Source organism: Drosophila kikkawai, unplaced genomic scaffold, assembly GCF_030179895.1.
Source record: "Drosophila kikkawai strain 14028-0561.14 unplaced genomic scaffold, DkikHiC1v2 scaffold_182, whole genome shotgun sequence".
In the NCBI taxonomy this organism is placed as follows: Eukaryota; Metazoa; Arthropoda; class Insecta; order Diptera; family Drosophilidae; genus Drosophila; species Drosophila kikkawai.
In genome coordinates, this window is record NW_027222518.1 from 76,179 (window position 1) to 96,591 (window position 20,413).

Genomic DNA, 20,413 nt, shown 5'->3' on the forward strand with positions numbered 1-20,413 from the left:
ACCCTCTTTGTTGCAACTCAAGCATTTCACAGCAGCCTTGCAATCCTTGCGAAGATGATCTGCAGATCCACAATTGAAGCAGTGATTCCTCCTGTGCACTATGGTTTTTTTCGCGTTTTTTTTGGCATAAACTCTAATTTTAAACCTATTGATCTGAAATTTGGTATGTATACATTTTTTAAGCTTCTATGATGGCCTACCAAATTTCAAATGATTTGGGGAACTATTTCATATAGCTGCCATATAACCGATCTGGCCGATTTGCACCAACTTTTTTGTTTTCAAGCTATTGCTTTGAAATTTGGTTTGTATACATTTTTTAAGCTCCCAAGATGACCTACCAAGTTTCAAATGATTTGGTTATATTAAAAAAAAAATTTTTTTTTGGGCGAATGGGCCAGATCTGTTATATGGCAGCTATATGAAATAGTTCCCCAAATCATTTGAAACTTGGTAGGTCTTCTTGAAAGCTTAAGGGGTTATATACAGTTGTGATGATAAAAAAAATCGACTTTTTTTATTGCATAGTCTTCAAGTATATACTGTTGAGAATACTCTCACAAAAATTCATAACGATCGGAGCTTTAGAACCGAAGTTGTAGCTATTTATAGCGCACGACCTGCACGTCGGCCGGAATAAACTTGAAACTTTAAACGCGATTATCTCAGAATAGTTTTTTTTTTCGAAGTTACCTTTGCGGTGGACACGATTACTAAAAAACTATTAATTCGATCAACACCAAATTTGCACCACTTATTTATTATAATAATAGCTAGTCCTCTAACGAAGAATTTTTATTTTTTTTTTTTAAACTTTTTTTTTTAGAGCATAAAAATCGAAAATCTTATACCTCGAAAAAGTAAATTTTTTGTTAAAACCGTCGCCATTTTTTTTAAATCAAAATTTTTACAAATCCATGGTCTAGAGGACTAGGCAATACAATATACTAACGAAATTTTTTTAAATTTTTGATTTCGGATGAACCGTTCTCGGGATATGATGTCCACCGCAAGTCAACATCGAAAAAAAGACGATCTTGGAATTCGGCCATAACATTTTTAATATTTAATATATTTTTATGAAAAAATTTTATAAAGTACCCAGAAACATGTACTAAACAACGTCAAGAAAACATTTAAAAAAAAATATTTTTATGATGTCAAAAAAAAAATCGACAAAATTGAATTTTTTTGAGCGGTACAACTGTATATAACCCCTTAAAAAAGGTATTCAAACGAAATTTCAATACAATAGACCTAAAATTGGAGTTTATAGCAAAAAAAAAAAAAAACGGAAAAAAACCATACTGATATGGTACTAGAAAATGTTGATTTTTTCGAAAACGTGTGGATTCGGACAAAAACGGTTAGTTTCTCATTAATCTGCACACTTTGGTTAATAGTTTCTCATTTACAACTTTTTGCAACTCTTTGCCATGCAAAAGTACTGATCCATGAAACACAGCTACACTTTTTAAGCTCGCTCTAAAAATACACGTAAACAAAAGACGGTACAATTGGACAAAAACACATAACAACGACAGAAACATTGGTAAACTTTAGTTTTATATACCTGGACAATCGTTTTCCATATTTATTCATTTAACTTCTTCGTAAACTTTTGCCACAACAAACTATCAAAGTCGCACAATTTTTCGCGCCAATTTCATACAAAACAGCTGCTACATAATCAGCTGACTTTAACAGCTGGCCAGCAGACCAGTGTTGCTCCATATGTTAAAGTTACATATTTTTTTATTTGTCTAGGGTATTTAAAAATTAAAAATAAAAAAAATTTTAAGATACATAAAAATAAAAAAATTGACTTTATGCCAAAAAAAAGCGAATAAAACCATAGTGCTGTGGTTGAACTCGCGCTGCATCCTATTGTCCGGTGTCGACCTCTCATTGTTCGGCTTAAACGGCTTCTCGCCCACTCGTTCGTACACCGTGGGCTTTACCATCTGGATGATCTGTGCGGTGGAAGGTATAACCTCTTATATGAAAGTTGTATCTGCTTGTGAGGTGCGTTTCAACCAGTAGCATGGCGTCGATGTGGTTTTCATTTAGGAATTGTGTTAGTTCAAGTTTATACCGTGAGACGCCGTTGGCATTCCACGTGGATATACGTAGATTAGACATTGATTATTTCGACTGTTGTGCTACAAGCAACTGTATCACCATATTCTGATTCTGGACGAGCGTTTGCATGGTTGTTTTCATGAATGACATGAGTTCCATCATACTTTGTTGCATGGTCACCATCATGGATTCCAGGTTGTTTTGTGACTGCCCTGGGGCCTGCTGAGCGTTTACCGAGTTTGAGGGGGGAGGATTTTGCATACCTGTTCGTAGAGCTTCAGCGTAGGAGATGCCCGTGGGGGCACTTAGCGGACCAAAAGAGGATCTGGCTGCTTTGGCAAAAAATACTTCTGGAGTAGTTTTTGAATTATAATACACATTTTGTGTATTTTGTTGGCGTGTAGCTGTTGCTCGTCGCATGCGACTCTTCAGCTCCTTGTAGACCACGCAGCCTCTGTAGTTAGCTGTGTGATTTCCTCCACAGTTTCCGCATTTTTTCGTGTTTGGGTCTTCTTTGTTCGCAGGGCAGTCTGCGGAATTGTGGAAGTCTCCACAGACTACGCAGACTGACCGAAGGGTGCAGTATGTCCTTGTATGTCCATACTCCTGGCAATTTGAGCATTGCACAGGACCGTTGCGTTTGTGCGGTTCTTGCACGGTGATTCTTCGATGCAATAGGAACTGCAGCTTGTAGATCGGGTGAACTTCATTCTTCTTCATGGTTTTACTTTCTGGCTCCAGTTCGACTTTGAAAAGTGGTTGCGGCTTTTTGTTTTTATTTATAATGTTGCTGACATTCTTGGCAAGGAAACTCTTGCCTTTCAGGGCTTCCACTATCTCAGAGGGGGCGACGTCTGGTTCAATTCCTTTTAACACGACTTGCAGTCCCTTGCTGCTTTTAAGTTGGTAGGTGTAAAAATTCTTTTTGGATTCTTCCAGGTATTAAGACACAACCCGGAAGTGTTCTTCTGTTTTGGTTTGAATTTTTGTTTCGCAAATGTTCCCTTTAATAAGTGGAACAACATGAAAGTTTCCGTCCCCGACCAGCGCAACAATTTTGTTGACCAGGGCGTTTGAGCTTTTCTCCCTAATATAAATGGGTGGGGGCTTTGGCTGTTTTTGAGTCTCCTGTTCCGGCTCTGCTTGGTTATTCTCATCAGCCGCTAGCGGAGAAAATTTGTTGGTGTTGTTCGGGTCGTAGCTTTTGGTGACACGGTTGATCTTGGGCTTGTTACCAACCGTGTTATGTGGGCTAAGCTTACGCTTAATTTGGATGTAGCGATCCATGCCAGTCTGTATGGCCGGAACCGCTTGTTGCTTTTCGGAGTTCACGGTTTTTGTTACCATTGAATTTGGCGATACGGCCGTTGGCACCGATTTCGCAATATTGGTCGTTGGTTTAGTTGTTGCTGTTGCTTTTGCTACGTTTGCAGAAATTGCAGCTCTGCTTGTTGTTGGTGCGTCTTCCAACGAAGCCGGTGGTGGTGGGGTTTGGCATTGGGAGCTCCAAGATGTAGGAGCTGGAATGAGTAGGGCGGGTGAGCAAGACCGCGCTCTCGTGCCGTCGGCGGTCAGTAGAGCCGGGTTGGGCTTGGTAGACGTTTTTTCTGCTTCGTTATCGCGAGTTGAGAAATAAGTGAAAACACCGTTTTTTTGGTTTACAGAGGTTCTACGCTCATTCTTTTGATCGCCGCTCATTATTTAGAGCTTGTTACGCGTGGCACCATATAAATGGACTTTGCAGCTCAAAAACGCGTCTCACGCACTAGTGTCCGTATGTCATACGCACTGTAAGGCTTGGCCTAGCTGACAGTACGTAGTTTAGAGTTCCGAATTTACTTTTTCACCATGAAAAAACACTTCGAGAATAAACCCCGCGTAGCGGTCGTCCGTAAGCACGTCTGCACTCGATGAAGGTCGAATGCGAATGGAGTCTGCCATCAAACCACTGCATTAAAACTGCTGTAAATCCATCTTTTGATGCATCCGTGTGTAACTCAGTTTTGGCCTCTCTGATGTACAGCTTTAAAACGGGTTCTTTTGTCAATGCATCCTTCAAACTTTGAAATGCATTCATCTGAGGCTCAGCCATTAAAAAGCGAGCATCTTTTCGCAGCAGATCAGTCAATGGCCGTGCAATCTGTGAATAATTAGAACGAATTTTCTAAAAAATCCAGTTAGCCCCAAAAAAGCTTGGACTGCTCTGACGTTTTTCGGCACAGCAAATTTTCTAACCGCATCAGTTTTATCCTGTCCAGGCCATATGTTTCCGTCCTCAATGTTGTGGCCCAAAAAGTATATTTTCTTCTGTAAGAAGTGACATTTCCGCCACTTTATCTTCAAACCAAACTCTCCAGCTTTTTGAAATACGAGTTCCATCTTCTTCAAACATTGCTCAGCAGTCTCTGCGTGAATTATTATATCATCCATGTACAAGTCGAGTACATCTTTGTTCATCAGCTCCTAGAATACATGGTTAACATAACGAATAAAAACAGGTGGTGAGTTCCGAAATCCAAACGGGGTCCTATTCAATTCTTACAGTCCGGATTTGGTGATAAACGCCGTGAATTTATTGCTATCTTCCTCAATAGCCACGTGCAAGAAACCATTCTCTAAATCCATTACGGTAAATAACCTCGGTTTTTGCAGCTTTTGTAGCACGTCGTCGATTACAGGAACGGGAAAACAATCTCTCAATACCATCGAGTTCAGCTTTCGAAAATTGACGCAAATACGCCGCGTACCATCTTTTTTGCTCACCAATACAATGCGGCTAGCAAAATTAGATGTAGATGGGCGTATGATTCCAGCAGCTAACCATTCACCGATCTGCTTTTCGACGTCCTTCTCCTCGGCAATCGCCAATCTACTCAGGGCTTGACGAAATGGGACGATTTCAGCATCCGGCACAATTCGCAGCTTTACTGGAACTTCTGCTACGAAATCCACTGCCTTATAGTTCTTGATGAGCTGCGCCACTTCCTTAGCGTACTGCGGAGGAACATCTATTTCCTCATCTGTATTTATTATATTATAAATACTCATCTGGTTTGAATCCTCACAAGCCTTCTCCCCCCGCGGGGAAGAAAACCTGTATCCGTCGAACAACATCGAAAATCGAACTTCAAGATGAAATCGAATCCCAGCAGCGCGTCATACTCGATGTCCTCATCCTCAACAACAACAAACTTGTGTGGCGTCATCTCCTTATCTACTGCAACTTCAACCAAAAAGTAGCCAACTGGACATGTGATCTTCTTTCCCAGCCCACGCAGCTTTAACGCAGATCTCACCAAAACGACATTCGGTATTTTCTTGAAGATATAATTGCGCAAAATAGATACGTCGGCTCCAGTATTTACCAGACACTCCACTTCCACGTCGTTGATGGTCACCTTTTTCATGCGATTTGCACTCCGCACAACTTGAACGCCAGCAGCTGACCAAGGACAATCCCTTGACATGTGACCCTCTTTGTTGCAACTGAAGCATTTCACAGCAGCCTTGCAATCCTTGCGAAGATGATCTGCAGATCCACAATTGAAGCAGTGATTCCTCCTGTGGTTGAACTCGCGCTGCATCCTATTGTCCGGTGTCGACCTCTCATTGTTCGGCTTAAACGGCTTCTCGCCCACTCGTTCGTACACCTCATACTGCTCCTGTAGCTCTTTGTACGTTTTGCAACAGTAGAGAGAGTATCTAAAGTCACTCCTCATGCTTAGGCCGTCAACAACATAACGGATTACTGAACGAACATCGATGTTGCCAAGTGACGCAATCTTTTTCATCTGCAGTAGGTATACATGAAATGATTCGTCCTTGCGTTTCTTCCGAGTACGGAGCTGCTCATGGACATCAGCACTGCACACATATTGACGACTAAACTCTGTCTCCATCAGCATACGCATTTCTGCATATTGATGAACGAACGTAGACTCCAAAAATAATTTTGCGGTGTTCACCATTTTCGCCCGAGCCTGGACATACATTTGTTTTATATTCAGCCCGTAGGCTGCACCATTCTGCTCAAAATTGTCGAACCAGTACTTTACTGGAATGGATTCTCCGTCAAACTCTGGAATAACTTTCGCGAAGCTTTCCGCTGTAATCGAGCATCCACTGTTTTGCTCCTCCGCTCCAAACTTTATGGCAAGCAGCTGCACAAGGTCTTTCAGCGTTTTTGTGTTTTCGTCGATCGAGCTGCTCTCAACTGCTATTCCTGTATCATTCTGCCTTCCACTTGTTCCGACACGATTCTGCATGCTTTTAACTTCATCGTCATTCTCCTGTTCACCAGCTTTACCAAAGTTATCCATTCTGATACCTTTATCCGCTGCGACAGATCTAGTGTAATACGGCTTCACATTGATTCCCTTCCGCTATCCGCCTTTCAGACTTCTCAGGACTTGCAATTTAGGTTTGGACGAGCCCCCAAATGTGAGATGGACGAGCCTCCAAATGTGAGATGGACGAGCCCCCAAATGTGAGATGAACGAGCCCCCAAATGTGAGATTGGTATTTACCCTTTTATGTTACGGTTTATTATACTAATTTTCGGATATTATTTATGTTTCTAAAATTTGCAAGTTGTTCAAACATGAACACGGTTTTAGATAAGAAGCATCTGTTAGCGATTAAGTCCCAGCAGCAGAGCACGGCCTAGCACATTGTATGTGCATATCTATCTATTAATACAACCGCCACTTGAGCCTATGTAACAAGTAACCCGAAATATGACCTCCTGCGAGCGGTCTCGGTTTGTTTAAGATATGTTCTTTCGGGGTGACTGTTTGCACCCTTATCGTATATTTCTCACGATCGGGAACTGTCCGATGCGTGGGTCTAGAACTAAGATCTACAATGTACATTCTCATGTTAGCTATATAAGCTAGGATTGGAATGAAATAAACCAGTTTCTTACAAAAACTCAACACATGAAGACTTCTTATTTATTTTGGAGCTCTTTCACAAGTTTTCTGCTTTTTCCGTTTTTTATTCAACTTTAGTTATTTTCTCTGCTTTTGTATCTGCTGAATTTCAACCGAACTGCTGAACTGCACAAAACTCAATGAATATTATTCTCCCTGTTCCTACTTTGCTACCGTCGCTTCGAAGCTCTCCGCCTGCTTCGATCACTTCCCTTTTTACATACATACATTGTACAGTTAGAATCGGCTGCTGAACAGTCTGAACCCTTTTGCATAACGGAAAGTGTTATACAACTGCAGTGTCCTCTTTTCAATAAAGTTGTAACACCGACTTTAAATTAGGATATACTTTATTTCCATCGACTTTATACTTGTAACTTAATTTTACAAAATATATATTGGTGCTTATCCGAAACGTGTGCGATCCAAGCGAGATTCTGGCGGCGACTGCTGAACGAAGAGTTGCCGGAGCTTAACACTGCTTTCGAGTGTTCGTTCTAGTATTTTAAAGAAGGGAGCCAGAAACTAGTAGGTGAGACCGCTCCTGGTGACTCTGGCCACTCCATCAACACTATCGGATCCCACATTCGGCCTTCCTGACGTTTGATTCGACCCGAATGGGTTCATGTACTCTGCAACTGTCTTGGTTCTATATGGCCCTTCTCCTTCTCCGACTCTTTCAACTTCATAACGCCCATGATTGTTAATCTTAACTACCTTATAGGGACCTAAGTACTTTCCTTTCAACTTTAAGCCTGTTCCATACTTAGTGCGTTTAATAGCTACTAAGTCATTTACTGCATACTGGCTTTCTACCTTTCTTTTAGAGTCAAATGCCCTTTTGTTTTCTGTTTGAATATCCTGAATATTCTGTCTTGCTTTTATTCGCAACTTCTCTCTTTCCTCGTTTAGCTCAGATATTAAACATTCCTGCATCAACTCCTTTAACTCTAAGTTACTGGAAATACGCATATCGAGGCCTGTTAGAATCTTAAACGGAGACACTTTTGTACTCCCGGGCTCAGTGTTATTAATCGTCTGTTGTACCTTGCCAACCTGCTTATACCAGCATCCTGGACTCACCTCACTTAGTTTAGATAACATTGGAACCACTATCTTGTGCATACGCTCTACCTGTCCATTACCTCTAGGAACTCCTGTCGCAATTAACAAGTGCTGTATCTTCTCCCTTTCGCAATACTCCTTGAACAAGTGTGAAGTGAAAGCAGCTCCTCGATCCGATACAATCCTGTATGGGTTACCAAAAATGACTGACTGACGCTCCAAGCAACTCAAAACTTCTTCAACCCCAGTACTTCGTGTAGGATATAACCATACGTACTTAGAAAAGGCATCCACTATTACGAGAATGTAATTATAGCGCTTTTTAGTCAACTCCATCTGGCCAACATGGTCTATATGGTACGTAACCAACGGCTTGTCACCTTTATCGATTGGTGTAAGGAACCCTTCTTGCCTACCAGCTTTGGCATTCACTAAGATACACTCGACGCAGCTCTCAACGATTCGTGCTATCTTCTCTTTAGCCTTCTGAATGTAGTACGACTTTTCGACCAACTCCTGAGTCTTTTTTGAAGAAAAGTGACCTTGCTGGTGCGCATTTCGAATTATCTCGTCTTCCATAAGCGATGGCACTACTAGCAACTCCTTATTCTGATCCTTGAATAAAATTCCGTTGGATATATAGAAATCTTCATACCCTTTTGTCTCAACAACACTCTTCCCTGCCCTAGTCCAATCATCCGTTTGCTGTGCTTCTCTTAAGCGATGTATTAAGCTATCTGCCACAACAAAACAATACACCCTGCTCAACGCATCCATATGTGCTGTTGGAAAGTTGTCTCTGACTATCTTTTCATTCAATTTGCGGTAATCGCAGCACAAACGCTTCTTACCATTCTTCTTGTCAACTAAAACAACTGGCGAAGCAAACTCTGACGTACTTGGTTTAATTATACCTTCCTTAAGCCATTCTTCGACCTGAGCATCAACTACCTTTTGATCGCAATAGGCCAAACGCCTTGGGTGCTGATATACTGGCAATTCATCTGTCAACAAAATCTTCAACTCCACTGGCGAACTATGATTTCTCTTCGGATTATAATTCTTCACCAACAACCCTACTTCTGCAGCGACACCTTCAGTTAAATGATCCAATTCCAACCCTAGCTCTCGATCTTCTGTGCTTAACATGCAAAGGCTACCAAATTCGTTCATTAATTGCATGCATGAACTCTCTATCTGCGCCTGGTCTTGTTGGATGCACTGCACCCTTTTCGAAAACACAGTTCCTTTCTTTGTGACCATCATGTCGACATTCTCCAAGATTGTTGTCCCTAAAATAGCATCGAACTTCATATCTTCGTCTGGGATTACGTGGAATTCCATCCACATTTCAATGCCGTCGATACTGACTGGCGCTTTGAAGCTGCCGAAAGTCAGCACCTGACTTTCTCCAATTCCTGTTAAAACTCTTTGCCTGCCCATCAAACTGCCTACGCCTACGCCAAGTTTTAAAAATACACGCCTACGCATTAGGCAAAGCTCCGCTCCTGTATCGATAAGCCCTTTAAATTCAATATTCGAGCAAAAAACAGATTTCAGCTCAAGACCGCAAGCAACTGGTTCACGAGCTTGTTTTGGGATTACTTTCTCTGCCTGAACCACATTGGTTCTCTCCTCAGTTTTGACTTGAGACTCTACTCTGCACTGCGCTGCTCGGTGTCCTGGCCGATTACATTTGAAACATTTCTCCTGCACTGGACAATCTCTTTTCATATGTGACGGATCTCCACACCTGAAACATTTCCTCACGGAATCCGTTGTCTTTTCTTTATTAAATTCGATCCTTGCCTTAACGCCCTGAGAAGCGTACTTGTTGTCTGACTTATATGCGCTTCTTGCTTTTTGGTATGCTTCAATCTGCCACTTCAAGTCTTTTAAATTTCTAGCCTGGTACAACATAGATTTATTTGACCTTGCATCTGGAATTCCTTCTACGAAGTACTCAATCAGACTTTCATCTTCCAAACGGATAGGTTTAGCTATCTCCATTAAGGCATAGAGATACTCCTGCAAAGATTCTCCCTTATGCTGACGACGTTTTCCCAACCTGCGATGAATCTCTGCTGTAGATATCTGTACTCCAAACTCCTGCAACAACGCTGACTTCAAACTTTCCCAGTCATTAATATCTCTCTGGCTACGCACAAACATTTTTGCTGCTCCACTCAGTAACTGTTTTGCATAAAAAAACTGCTGCAGTGAACTCCACTCTACGGTAGCTGCACAATCTTCTAGCTCTTCAATCCATAGATCTATATTGGGAACACCTACGCCTGAAAACTGAGAAACGCTTCCTTCGACGTCTTTCAAAGTAAACCATGATCTAGACTGTCCCTGCGTTTCTTGGCCATGTTGTCTAACTGCCCTGTTGCGGTTATTGATCGGTGTGGAGGATGTTGACCTAAACTCAGCGGCCTCACCCTCATTCTCTGACTCACCCTCATCTATCAACCCATAATGAGTTAGCAATCGTTGTTGTAGTTCAGCTTTCAATCCTGTTGTATTCAACTGCAGCTCTGACAACTTCCGTCTCAAATCTTCCACTCGCAATGCCAAGATCTCGCTTCTCTCCATTTTACCAATTTGTCCTGCAGAAAATTACAATTAATATGATGACAAAGTGTCTTAACTCTAATTTCTTTTGCTCAAATTGTAAAAATAGCTCTGTCTTTGCACTAATGCATCAGACTGTACATAAAACCTGTGGCGACCCTGTTTCGGGCTGTGTCTCTTGCTGTCTCTCTTCTTTTCGTGTTCACCGCTCTCTTCTTCGTCTTCTTCGCACAGCAACCTCTGCTATGCCTCCAATTGGGATCTGCTTTGCCTGCTTGCAAAACCACGTGCCTTAGCTCTGGCCAACAAGGTTATGCTTGCACGCACTGACGATGCTTTGCTGCTCCCGTCTGCACCTTCACGTCTGCTCCTCTGCTTGTCCACCTCCAGATCTTAAGATTGATCTGCTCCTGCTCCTCGTGTTCTTGCCCTGGCAAACACGCTCTTGCTTGCACGAACCGCTAACGCCACCAGCTCCTATGTCTTGTTTGTTCTTGTCCGCTTGATCTTCCTCCAGCCTGATCCGCTGCTTCCTTTACTTCCCAGCCTGCTACGCTGCTGCTCCGCAACTGTACCGCTGCCTCTCCGATGTCAAACTCAATTAGAATCGCCTGGCCGTCCACTTCGGCCTCCAATTCCGTGTTCCAATCCTGGCCAACACGTTCTTGCCCGCACGAACCGCTACGCCACCAGCTCCAATATCTTGTTTGTTCTCCTCGTTTCCAGCCTGATCCGCTGCTTATCAATTCTCGCTCTTTACCAGCCTCATCCGTTGAATCTCCATTCGTTGGTCACCGCCACGCTTTTCTGTCTTTGCCGCTCGCTGTTTCTGTCTTACTCGCCCATGTGTGTGTGTCTTTTCGCCTTCTGATGAAATACTTTTCCGCCTTCTGATGAAATACTTTTCCGCTTCTCCTTCTGTCTCTGTCACTATCTGACCAATTTTCGTTCCTTTTCCAAAACTCTTGACCAGTTTTGAACTTGCAATTTCATCAAACTCCGCACCGCACAATATTTCCTTAGTCGTACATATCTTCTGTGTGTGAAATATGCGATTTAAGGTCCAAGTTGTCGAATGGTGGGCAATATCCCGGACGAGCCCCCAGAAATGCAGTGTCCTCTTTTCAATAAAGTTGTAACACCGACTTTAAATTAGGATATACTTTATTTCCATCGACTTTATACTTGTAACTTAATTTTACAAAATATATATTGGTGCTTATCCGAAACGTGTGCGATCCAAGCGAGATTCTGGCGGCGACTGCTGAACGAAGAGTTGCCAGAGCTTAACACTGCTTTCGAGTGTTCGTTCTAGTATTTTAAAGAAGGGAGCCAGAAACTAGTAGGTGAGACCGCTCCTGGTGACTCTGGCCACTCCATCAACAATATCGGATCCCACACAACTTCGCTCGCCATGCAGAGGTCGTTGCCCTTTGTTTTCGGTTCCCTCATTACCCTCAAATTCGGTCTTAGGTTATCGGTGGCCCAAGTGCAGGTGCAGCTCAAATTTCATGCGGTGACTTTCGTATACCCTACAAGCTGCAAATAAAAATTCAAAATGCCAGCCAAACATACGAAAAAAGCCTGAGCTCGCGGAGCTTTATCGTGCAAAGGCAGGTTCTATGATACGCCAGCTGGCGGCCCTAAATTTATTTCTGACAGAGGAGCAGTTGGCCAAATTCGACGAAAGTGAGTTGCAGGTGCGGTTGGATTTCATCGAGCGCATGTACTCTGACTTCGATAGCTCTCGACTTAACTTCGAACAGCTTGTGATTGAGGAGCTGGAGTCAGAGGCGCGCTTAACCTTTACCACGGCATATTGTGAGACGAAAGGAAAAATCTGCCGCCATCTCAATAGTGAGAAGATAAAGTCGTTGGCAAATTCAACTGAGTTGCATGGCATTCTCGGTGGACACACAGTCGCCCTCAAGTGCAATTCGCGGCCCACCAGGCTACCGGAACTTCAACTTCCGCGATTTCGCGAAACTTACATCGATTGGCTGGATTTCTACGTCATGTTCAACACGGTAGTGGGAAAGAACGAAGATCTAACAATGGTGGAAAAATTTCAGCATCTTCGTGCATGTTTGGACGGCATAGCACTGGACGCATTTCACTCGCTGGAGCCCACGGAAAATAATTACGGCAGGGCTTTGGAATTGTTAACGTCGAGATTTGATAATAAATTATTGCACTTTCAGGCACATGTTCGATCGTTATTTAAGCTACCAGAGATGGAGAAGGGATCCGCAAGTAGTTTGCGGCAGTTAAGCGACAAATCAAATTCGCCCTGGCTACTATGGCCTCTACGCAGGAAATCTATGACGGCCTCTTAATTCATCTCATCGTTTCAAAACTGGACATTCAGACCCAGGAGAGGTGGGAAGATGGGTTGCCTTCCCAGGAGCTGCCAAGTTGGGATAAATTCTCATCGTTCTTGGACCTTAGATGGCGCATGATGGATACTTTGGAATACGCTATGGTAAACCAAGCACCTAGCAAACAGGTTGGAAAAGCATCTAGCAAATTTTGTCGTAGCACCCTCATTGCTTCATCATCAGCTATGCCATCATGTACCCTGTGCGAGTCTAGGGAACATTATTTGACAAAATGCCCACAATTCTTAAGATTGAACCCCAGTCAGCGGTATAGAGAGTCAAAAAGGCTGCATCTTTGTCTCAACTGCCTACGAAAAGAACACAGCCTACAGCAATGCAAGTCTGGCAAGTGTAGACACTGCCACCAGAGGCACCATAGTCTTCTTCATTTGTTCAATGTTCACGCCAGAAAGGCGCTTAATTTCGGGAGGCAGTGCGCTCTCTCTTTCTCTCCCTCTCCCTCCGGACTTCCAGTCCAAAGCTCCTCCGCTTGCTCTCGCTCTTCTAGCGGATGCTTCGGCCCTGGCCGATCGTCGCATCGCTGAGCGGCCGCTCCCGCTCTCGTAGTTGTTTGATCTCCCACTCCCGTACATTTGAACATTTAATTCCTTTTATAAACTCGAATAAAGCGGACCACGTCCATTCGTTAAAATTGAAAATAACCACGCCCCCCCGGCCTACTACTTTCTTGCGGTATTCATTTTGGTGGTACCTTTTTCTTTGGTGTTTTACGACTGCGGCGCGGGAGTGTTTTAATAATTTGTGCTCATCCTACGGAACGGAATCAAGAACTTTCCCCCCAGCCGAACATTTGGTCCTACAGAGCCAGATTTTGGATTCCGGATTTTTTGGCAACTCCGCTTCACCAGCAGTTCTCGGCGTTTTCTGCTTCCAGCCCCCCTCGCTGCCGATCTTCAGCAGTAGTCCGAACATTTAATTTCGGTCACTCTGCTGCAAGATTAATTTTCCGTGTCGACTCCAAGTGCGAGTTTTCCTGACAACGGCAGTTAAGGAATTTTCCATTTTTCCATTTTCTACAATTCGTACAATTTTCAATCCGTCTCCGTTTTGAACGTCGCCATATTCTTCTTATTCCGCTTTCCTTTGTACATATTTGCATTTATCCGTACATCAATGTACAAAACGGTTCCTACATAAGAATAAAAATTCATACATATGTACATATCAGCTTCGTGGTTTAACTGTCTTTACATAAAGACATCAATTTTTATTTCGCACAATAAAAAATAAAATTCCAATAATAAAAATTTATTAACAATCCAATACAGTCCGCTGCCTACGAATAGCTATCCAGTGCTATAATAAATCCATCCATATATTATATTTTCTCCATATAAAACATATATGTATATTACATATTATATTTTCTTCCCCATACACATACATACATTCCACATACATTTACATACAACATTTTAAAACCAAGCAAATAAAAATATAATAAATAAAGAATAAAATATTAAAACAAAATTTTGTAAGCCAGCGTCCGTCTTTTTTGTGCATTTTATTGGTGCGCCTTACATAGTTCCGCTGCCGCCGCGACATCTACATACATATGTACATACATACATAACCAAGAGCTTTTACATTGCCGTTAGCGCATCCCAACGAACATTGAGTTGAGAAGAAAGGTGTCAGGTGTTCCGATCCCACCATTCCGATCGAATTATATTTTCTTTATAATTAATATTTTTTATTAATTAATAACTAATCAATCAATTATTGTTAAAGTTTTTGCACTCTATTAAATATCCGCAATCGTCAAAATTACGTAATCTACATCCTTCTTGCATTTATTTTAAATACAAAAATAATAAAAAACCTCTGCATTTCCGTTCAGCAATTATTTATTTGGTCAAATAAATTTCAATTCTCGTCGCATCTGCTTCAATTAATATTGGTTCCACTACATATATTTTCGATTCTCGTCGCTTCTACTTCAAGTAAATTTTTTCCACTGTATTTACTTGCAATTCTGAGATTGAATATTTCCACCATCTTCCATCCGAATTCTACGGCATATTCTTGCAATCCATATTAGTTTCGATTTTACCGTCTCACATTGCTACTCCTTCGATTTAGTTGACGGTACTGGGAGCAAATAATTCTACCATTCGAATTCTACAGCATATTCTTGCGAACATCCTTTATTTTGAGAATTCTGCTCAATCCAGCAGCTTCATTCACCTAATTAGTTGATCACTCCTGCCTACTCCCAAAGGAATATAAATATGTCAGAAGGACAAAAGTCAATTCCCCAAGACGCAAGTCAGAAGAGGGAGATATCCAGAGCCAACGGCCCTCTAGATGTTGCTATGCTTGAGTTTATAGCAACTAGCAACCGTCTCATCCAATTTGAAAGCCAGATCTTTGCGGCATCCACTTCCAAGCCCAATTCATTCACATTAAAGATCCGTCGAGATCAGATCCAGTCCTTATGGGAAAAGGTTGAACGGGAGTATGAGACCGTTTCCAGAGCAGCTCTTCACGAGGGAAGTAGCGGAAATCTTCCGCTACTTCAAAATAAATACGAACACTATTATGCGGTGTACGAAAGATGTGCTTCCAAGCTGAGCGAAGACATTGACCGTGTGTCCGTCTCCAATTCACAGGCAAGAGCAGCTCCGCCACCAGAGATATTCTCGAGGGGCTGCGATCTTCCGCCATGCAATACAGGAATCTTCGACGGAGATTATCTGCGCTGGCCCACATTTCGTGATCTGTTTACGGCCATGTACGTGAACAATTCCAACTTAACTCCAGTGGAAAAGCTTTTCCACTTAAACGCCAAAACTAGCGGCGAAGCTCACGCCATCGTTACGAAGTCTCCCCTAACTAATGATGGGTTTCAATCCGCGTTGTCAGCGCTTCACGATCGTTTCGAAAATAAACGCGCGTTAGTAAACAATCAACTTAAGAAATTATTTAACATGGAGTCCAGTGAACGCGAATCCTCGGCAGCCTTGAAGGAGCTGCAAAATACAATCTAAAATTGTCTAACATCACTGAGAATTTCCGGCCTTTCTACCGAGAATTGGAATTGCCTCCTTGTTTATTTGTGCTCCACAAAACTTCCAAAGCTGTCGCTTTCATTATGGGAGCAATCCATCGAACAAAAAAACAAAATTCCTACGTGGCCGGAACTTGATTCATTCCTAACAGAGCGCTATAGAACTCTGGAAGCCATAGATTCTATCCAGCCTACTGTGACACACTTTCGTTCATCTAAACCGACAATCTCCAACCCATCGCCACGAGTACTACAATCCTTTAGTACGAGGATTCTACATACGTCCAAAAGATGCGATTTGTGTTCTGCAGAGAACCATCCAGTGCGTTTGTGTCCACGCTTCCTTCAGATGACGATAGTCGATCGATCATCTTATATCCAGAAAAGGCAGTTGTGCTTAAATTGCTTTGCAAGCGGTCATCCACTCCGTAATTGCACAAGCGCCCACAACTGTCTTACTTGCCACGGTCGACATCACACTTTGTTGCATCCAAGCGACTCGTCTTCCAGTGTTCCGATTCCTCGTGATGACACCCGACAAATATCTTCACCTATCCAACGGATTTCCTCGTTCTCTACACGAGTGACCAATGCCGCCGACTCCTTCAACTACTGGGTTCCATACAACGACAACAAAAGCAGACGTTCCCGAGGTATTTCATCCTACCAATGCCGAGTCTGTCAAGGGAACCATCCTCTTCGGAAGTGCCACCGTTTTCTTCGACTTGATGCAAAGAAACGGCTCCAGGCAGTCATCGACAGAAAATACTGCGTCAACTGCTTGGCCCACCACCATTCTGGAGGATCTTGCCGTTGTAACGACCGACGCCAGTCGTGTGGACAGGATCATCACACACTTCTACATGCCGACGACCACTCAGCGAATCCAACACTTTCCCGAGCGAAGGACTTCTAATATTTTGCTGCGTATCCTCGCAAGGGGGGGAGAATGTTCACGCCAGAAAGGCGCTTAATTTCGGGAGGCAGTGCGCTCTCTCTTTCTCTCCCTCTCCTTGCTCTCGCTCTTCTAGCGGATGCTTCGGCTCTGGCCGATCGTCGCATCGCTGAGCGGCCGCTCCCGCTCTCGTAGTTGTTTGATCTCCCACTCCCGTACATTTGAACATTTAATTCCTATATTGAACTCGAATAAAGAGGACCACGTCCACTCGTTAACATTGAAAATAACCACGCCCCCCGGCCTACTACTTTCTTGCGGTATTCATTTTGGTGGTGACTTTTTTTCTTTGGTGTTTCCGACTGCGGCGCGGGAGTGTTTTAATAGTGTGTGCTTAGCCTACGGAATTGAGAACCTTCCCCCCAGCCGAACAGTCACCATCATGGATTCCAGGTTGTTTTGTGACTGCCCTGGGGCCTGCTGAGCGTTTACCGAGTTTGAGGAGGGAGGATTTTGCATACCTGTTCGTAGAGCTTCAGCGTAGGAGATGCCCGTGGGGGCACTTAGCGGACCAAAAGAGGATCTGGCTGCTTTGGCAAAAAATACTTCTGGAGTAGTTTTTGAATTATAATACACATTTTGTGTATTTTGTTGGCGTGTAGCTGTTGCTCGTCGCATGCGACTCTTCAGCTCCTTGTAGACCACGCAGCCTCTGTAGTTAGCTGTGTGATTTCCTCCACAGTTTCCGCATTTTTTCGTGTTTGGGTCTTCTTTGTTCGCAGGGCAGTCTGCGGAATTGTGGAAGTCTCCACAGACTACGCAGACTGACCGAAGGGTGCAGTATGTCCTTGTATGTCCATACTCCTGGCCAATCTACTCAGGGCTTGACGAAATGGGACGATTTCAGCATCCGGCACAATTCGCAGCTTTACTGGAACTTCTGCTACCAAATCCACTGCCTTATAGTTCTTGATGAGCTGCGCCACTTCCTTAGCGTACTGCGGAGGAACATCTATTTCCTCATCTGTATTTATTATATTATAAATACTCATCTGGTTTGATTCCTCACAAGCCTTCTCCCCCCGCGGGGAAGAAAACCTGTATCCGTCGACCAACATCGAAAATTCGAACTTCGAGATGAAATCGAATCCCAGCAGCGCGTCATACTCGATGTCCTCATCCTCAACAACAACAAACTTATGTGGCGTCATCTCCTTATCTACTGCAACTTCAGCCAAAAAGTAGCCAACTGGACATGTGATCTTCTTTCCCAGCCCACGCAGCTTCGACGCAGATCTCACCAAAACGACATTCGGTATTTTCTTGAAGATATAATTGCGCAAAATAGATACGTCGGCTCCAGTATTTACCAGACACTCCACTTCCACGTCGTTGATGGTCACCTTTTTCATGCGAATTGCACTCCGCAAAACTTGAACGCCAGCAGCTGACCAAGGACAATCCCTTGACATGTGACCCTCTTTGCAACTCAAGCATTTCACAGCAGCCTTGCAATCCTTGCGAAGATGATCTGCAGATCCACAATTGAAGCAGTGATTCCTCCTGTGGTTGAACTCGCGCTGCATCCTATTGTCCGGTGTCGACCTCTCATTGTTCGGCTTAAACGGCTTCTCGCCCACTCGTTCGTACATCTCATACTGCTCCTGTAGCTCTTTGTACGTTTTGCAACAGTAGAGAGAGTATCTAAAGTCACTCCTCATGCTTAGGCCGTCAACAACATAACGGATTACTGAACGAACATCGATGTTGCCAAGTGACGCAATCTTTTTCATCTGCAGTAGGTATACATGAAATGATTCGTCCTTGCGTTTCTTCCGAGTACGGAGCTGCTCATGGACATCAGCACTGCACACATATTGACGACTAAACTCTGTCTCCATCAGCATACGCATTTCTGCATATTGATGAACGAACGTAGACTCCAAAAATAATTTTGCGGTGTTCACCATTTTCGCCCGAGCCTGGACATACATTTGTTTTATATTCAGCCCGTAGGCTGCACCATTCTGCTCAAAATTGTCGAACCAGTACTTTACTGGAATGGATTCTCCGTCAAACTCTGGAATAACTTTCGCGAAGCTTTCCGCTGTAATCGAGCATCCACTGTTTTGCTCCTCCGCTCCAAACTTTATGGCAAGCAGCTGCACAAGGTCTTTCAGCGTTTTTGTGTTTTCGTCGATCGAGCTGCTCTCAACTGCTATTCCTGTATCATTCTGCCTTCCACTTGTTCCGACACGATTCTGCATGCTTTTAACTTCATCGTCATTCTCCTGTTCACCAGCTTTACCAAAGTTATCCATTCTGATACCTTTATCCGCTGCGACAGATCTAGTGTAATACGGCTTCACATTGATTCCCTTCCGCTATCCGCCTTTCAGACTTCTCAGGACTTGCAATTTAGGTTTGGACGAGCCCCCAAATGTGAGATGGACGAGCCTCCAAATGTGAGATGGACGAGCCCCCAAATGTGAGATGAACGAGCCCCCAAATGTGAGATTGGTATTTACCCTTTTATGTTACGGTTTATTATACTAATTTTCGGATATTATTTATGTTTCTAAAATTTGCAAGTTTTCTGCTTTTTCCGTTTTTTATTCAACTTTAGTTATTTTCTCTGCTTTTGTATCTGCTGAAGTTCAACCGAACTGCTGAACTCCACAAAACTCAATGAATATTATTCTCCCTGTTCCTACTTTGCTACCGTCGCTTCGAAGCTCTCCGCCTGCTTCGATCACTTCCCTTTTTACATACATACATTGTACAGTTAGAATCGGCTGCTGAACAGTCTGAACCCTTTTGCATAACGGAAAGTGTTATACAACTTCGCTCGCCATGCAGAGGTCGTTGCCCTTTGTTTTCGGCTCCCTCATTACCCTCAAATTCGGTCTTAGGTTATCGGTGGCCCAAGTGCAGGTGCAGCTCAAATTTCATGCGGTGACTTTCGTATACCCTACAAGCTGCAAATAAAAATTCAAAATGCCAGCCAAACATACGAAAAAAGCCTGAGCTCGCGGAGCTTTATCGTGCAAAGGCAGGTTCTATGATACGCCAGCTGGCGGCCCTAAATTTATTTCTGACAGAGGAGGAGTTGGCCAAATTCGACGAAAGTGAGTTGCAGGTGCGGTTGGATTTCATCGAGCGCATGTACTCTGACTTCGATAGCTTTCGACTTAACTTCGAACAGCTTGTGATTGAGGAGCTGGAGTCAGAGGCGCGCTTAACCTTTACCACGGCATATTGTGAGACGAAAGGAAAAATCTGCCGCCATCTCAATAGTGAGAAGATAAAGTCGTTGGCAAATTCAACTGAGTTGCATGGCATTCTCGGTGGACACACAGCCGCCCTCAAGTGCAATTCGCGGCCCACCAGGCTACCGGAACTTCAACTTCCGCGATTTGGCGAAGCTTACATCGATTGGCTGGATTTCTACGTCATG

The 20,413-nt window shown here is 43.3% G+C and overlaps 1 protein-coding gene across 1 annotated transcript; it reads right to left on the minus strand.

Annotated features, from left to right (window-relative positions):
• Positions 1-17,771: 17,771 nt before the first annotated feature.
• Positions 17,772-19,277, minus strand: LOC138929394 (uncharacterized). Its single transcript, XM_070288830.1, has one exon. It carries the CDS (start codon positions 19,275-19,277, stop codon positions 17,772-17,774), a length of 1,506 nt encoding a protein of 501 aa, XP_070144931.1.
• Between the last annotated feature and the right edge of the window lie 1,136 nt (positions 19,278-20,413).

Bases quoted from the DNA above. Each gene is read 5' to 3' on its own strand.
- LOC138929394 (XM_070288830.1), bottom strand. From the start codon at position 19,277: ATGGATAACTTTGGTAAAGCTGGTGAACAGGAGAATGACGATGAAGTT.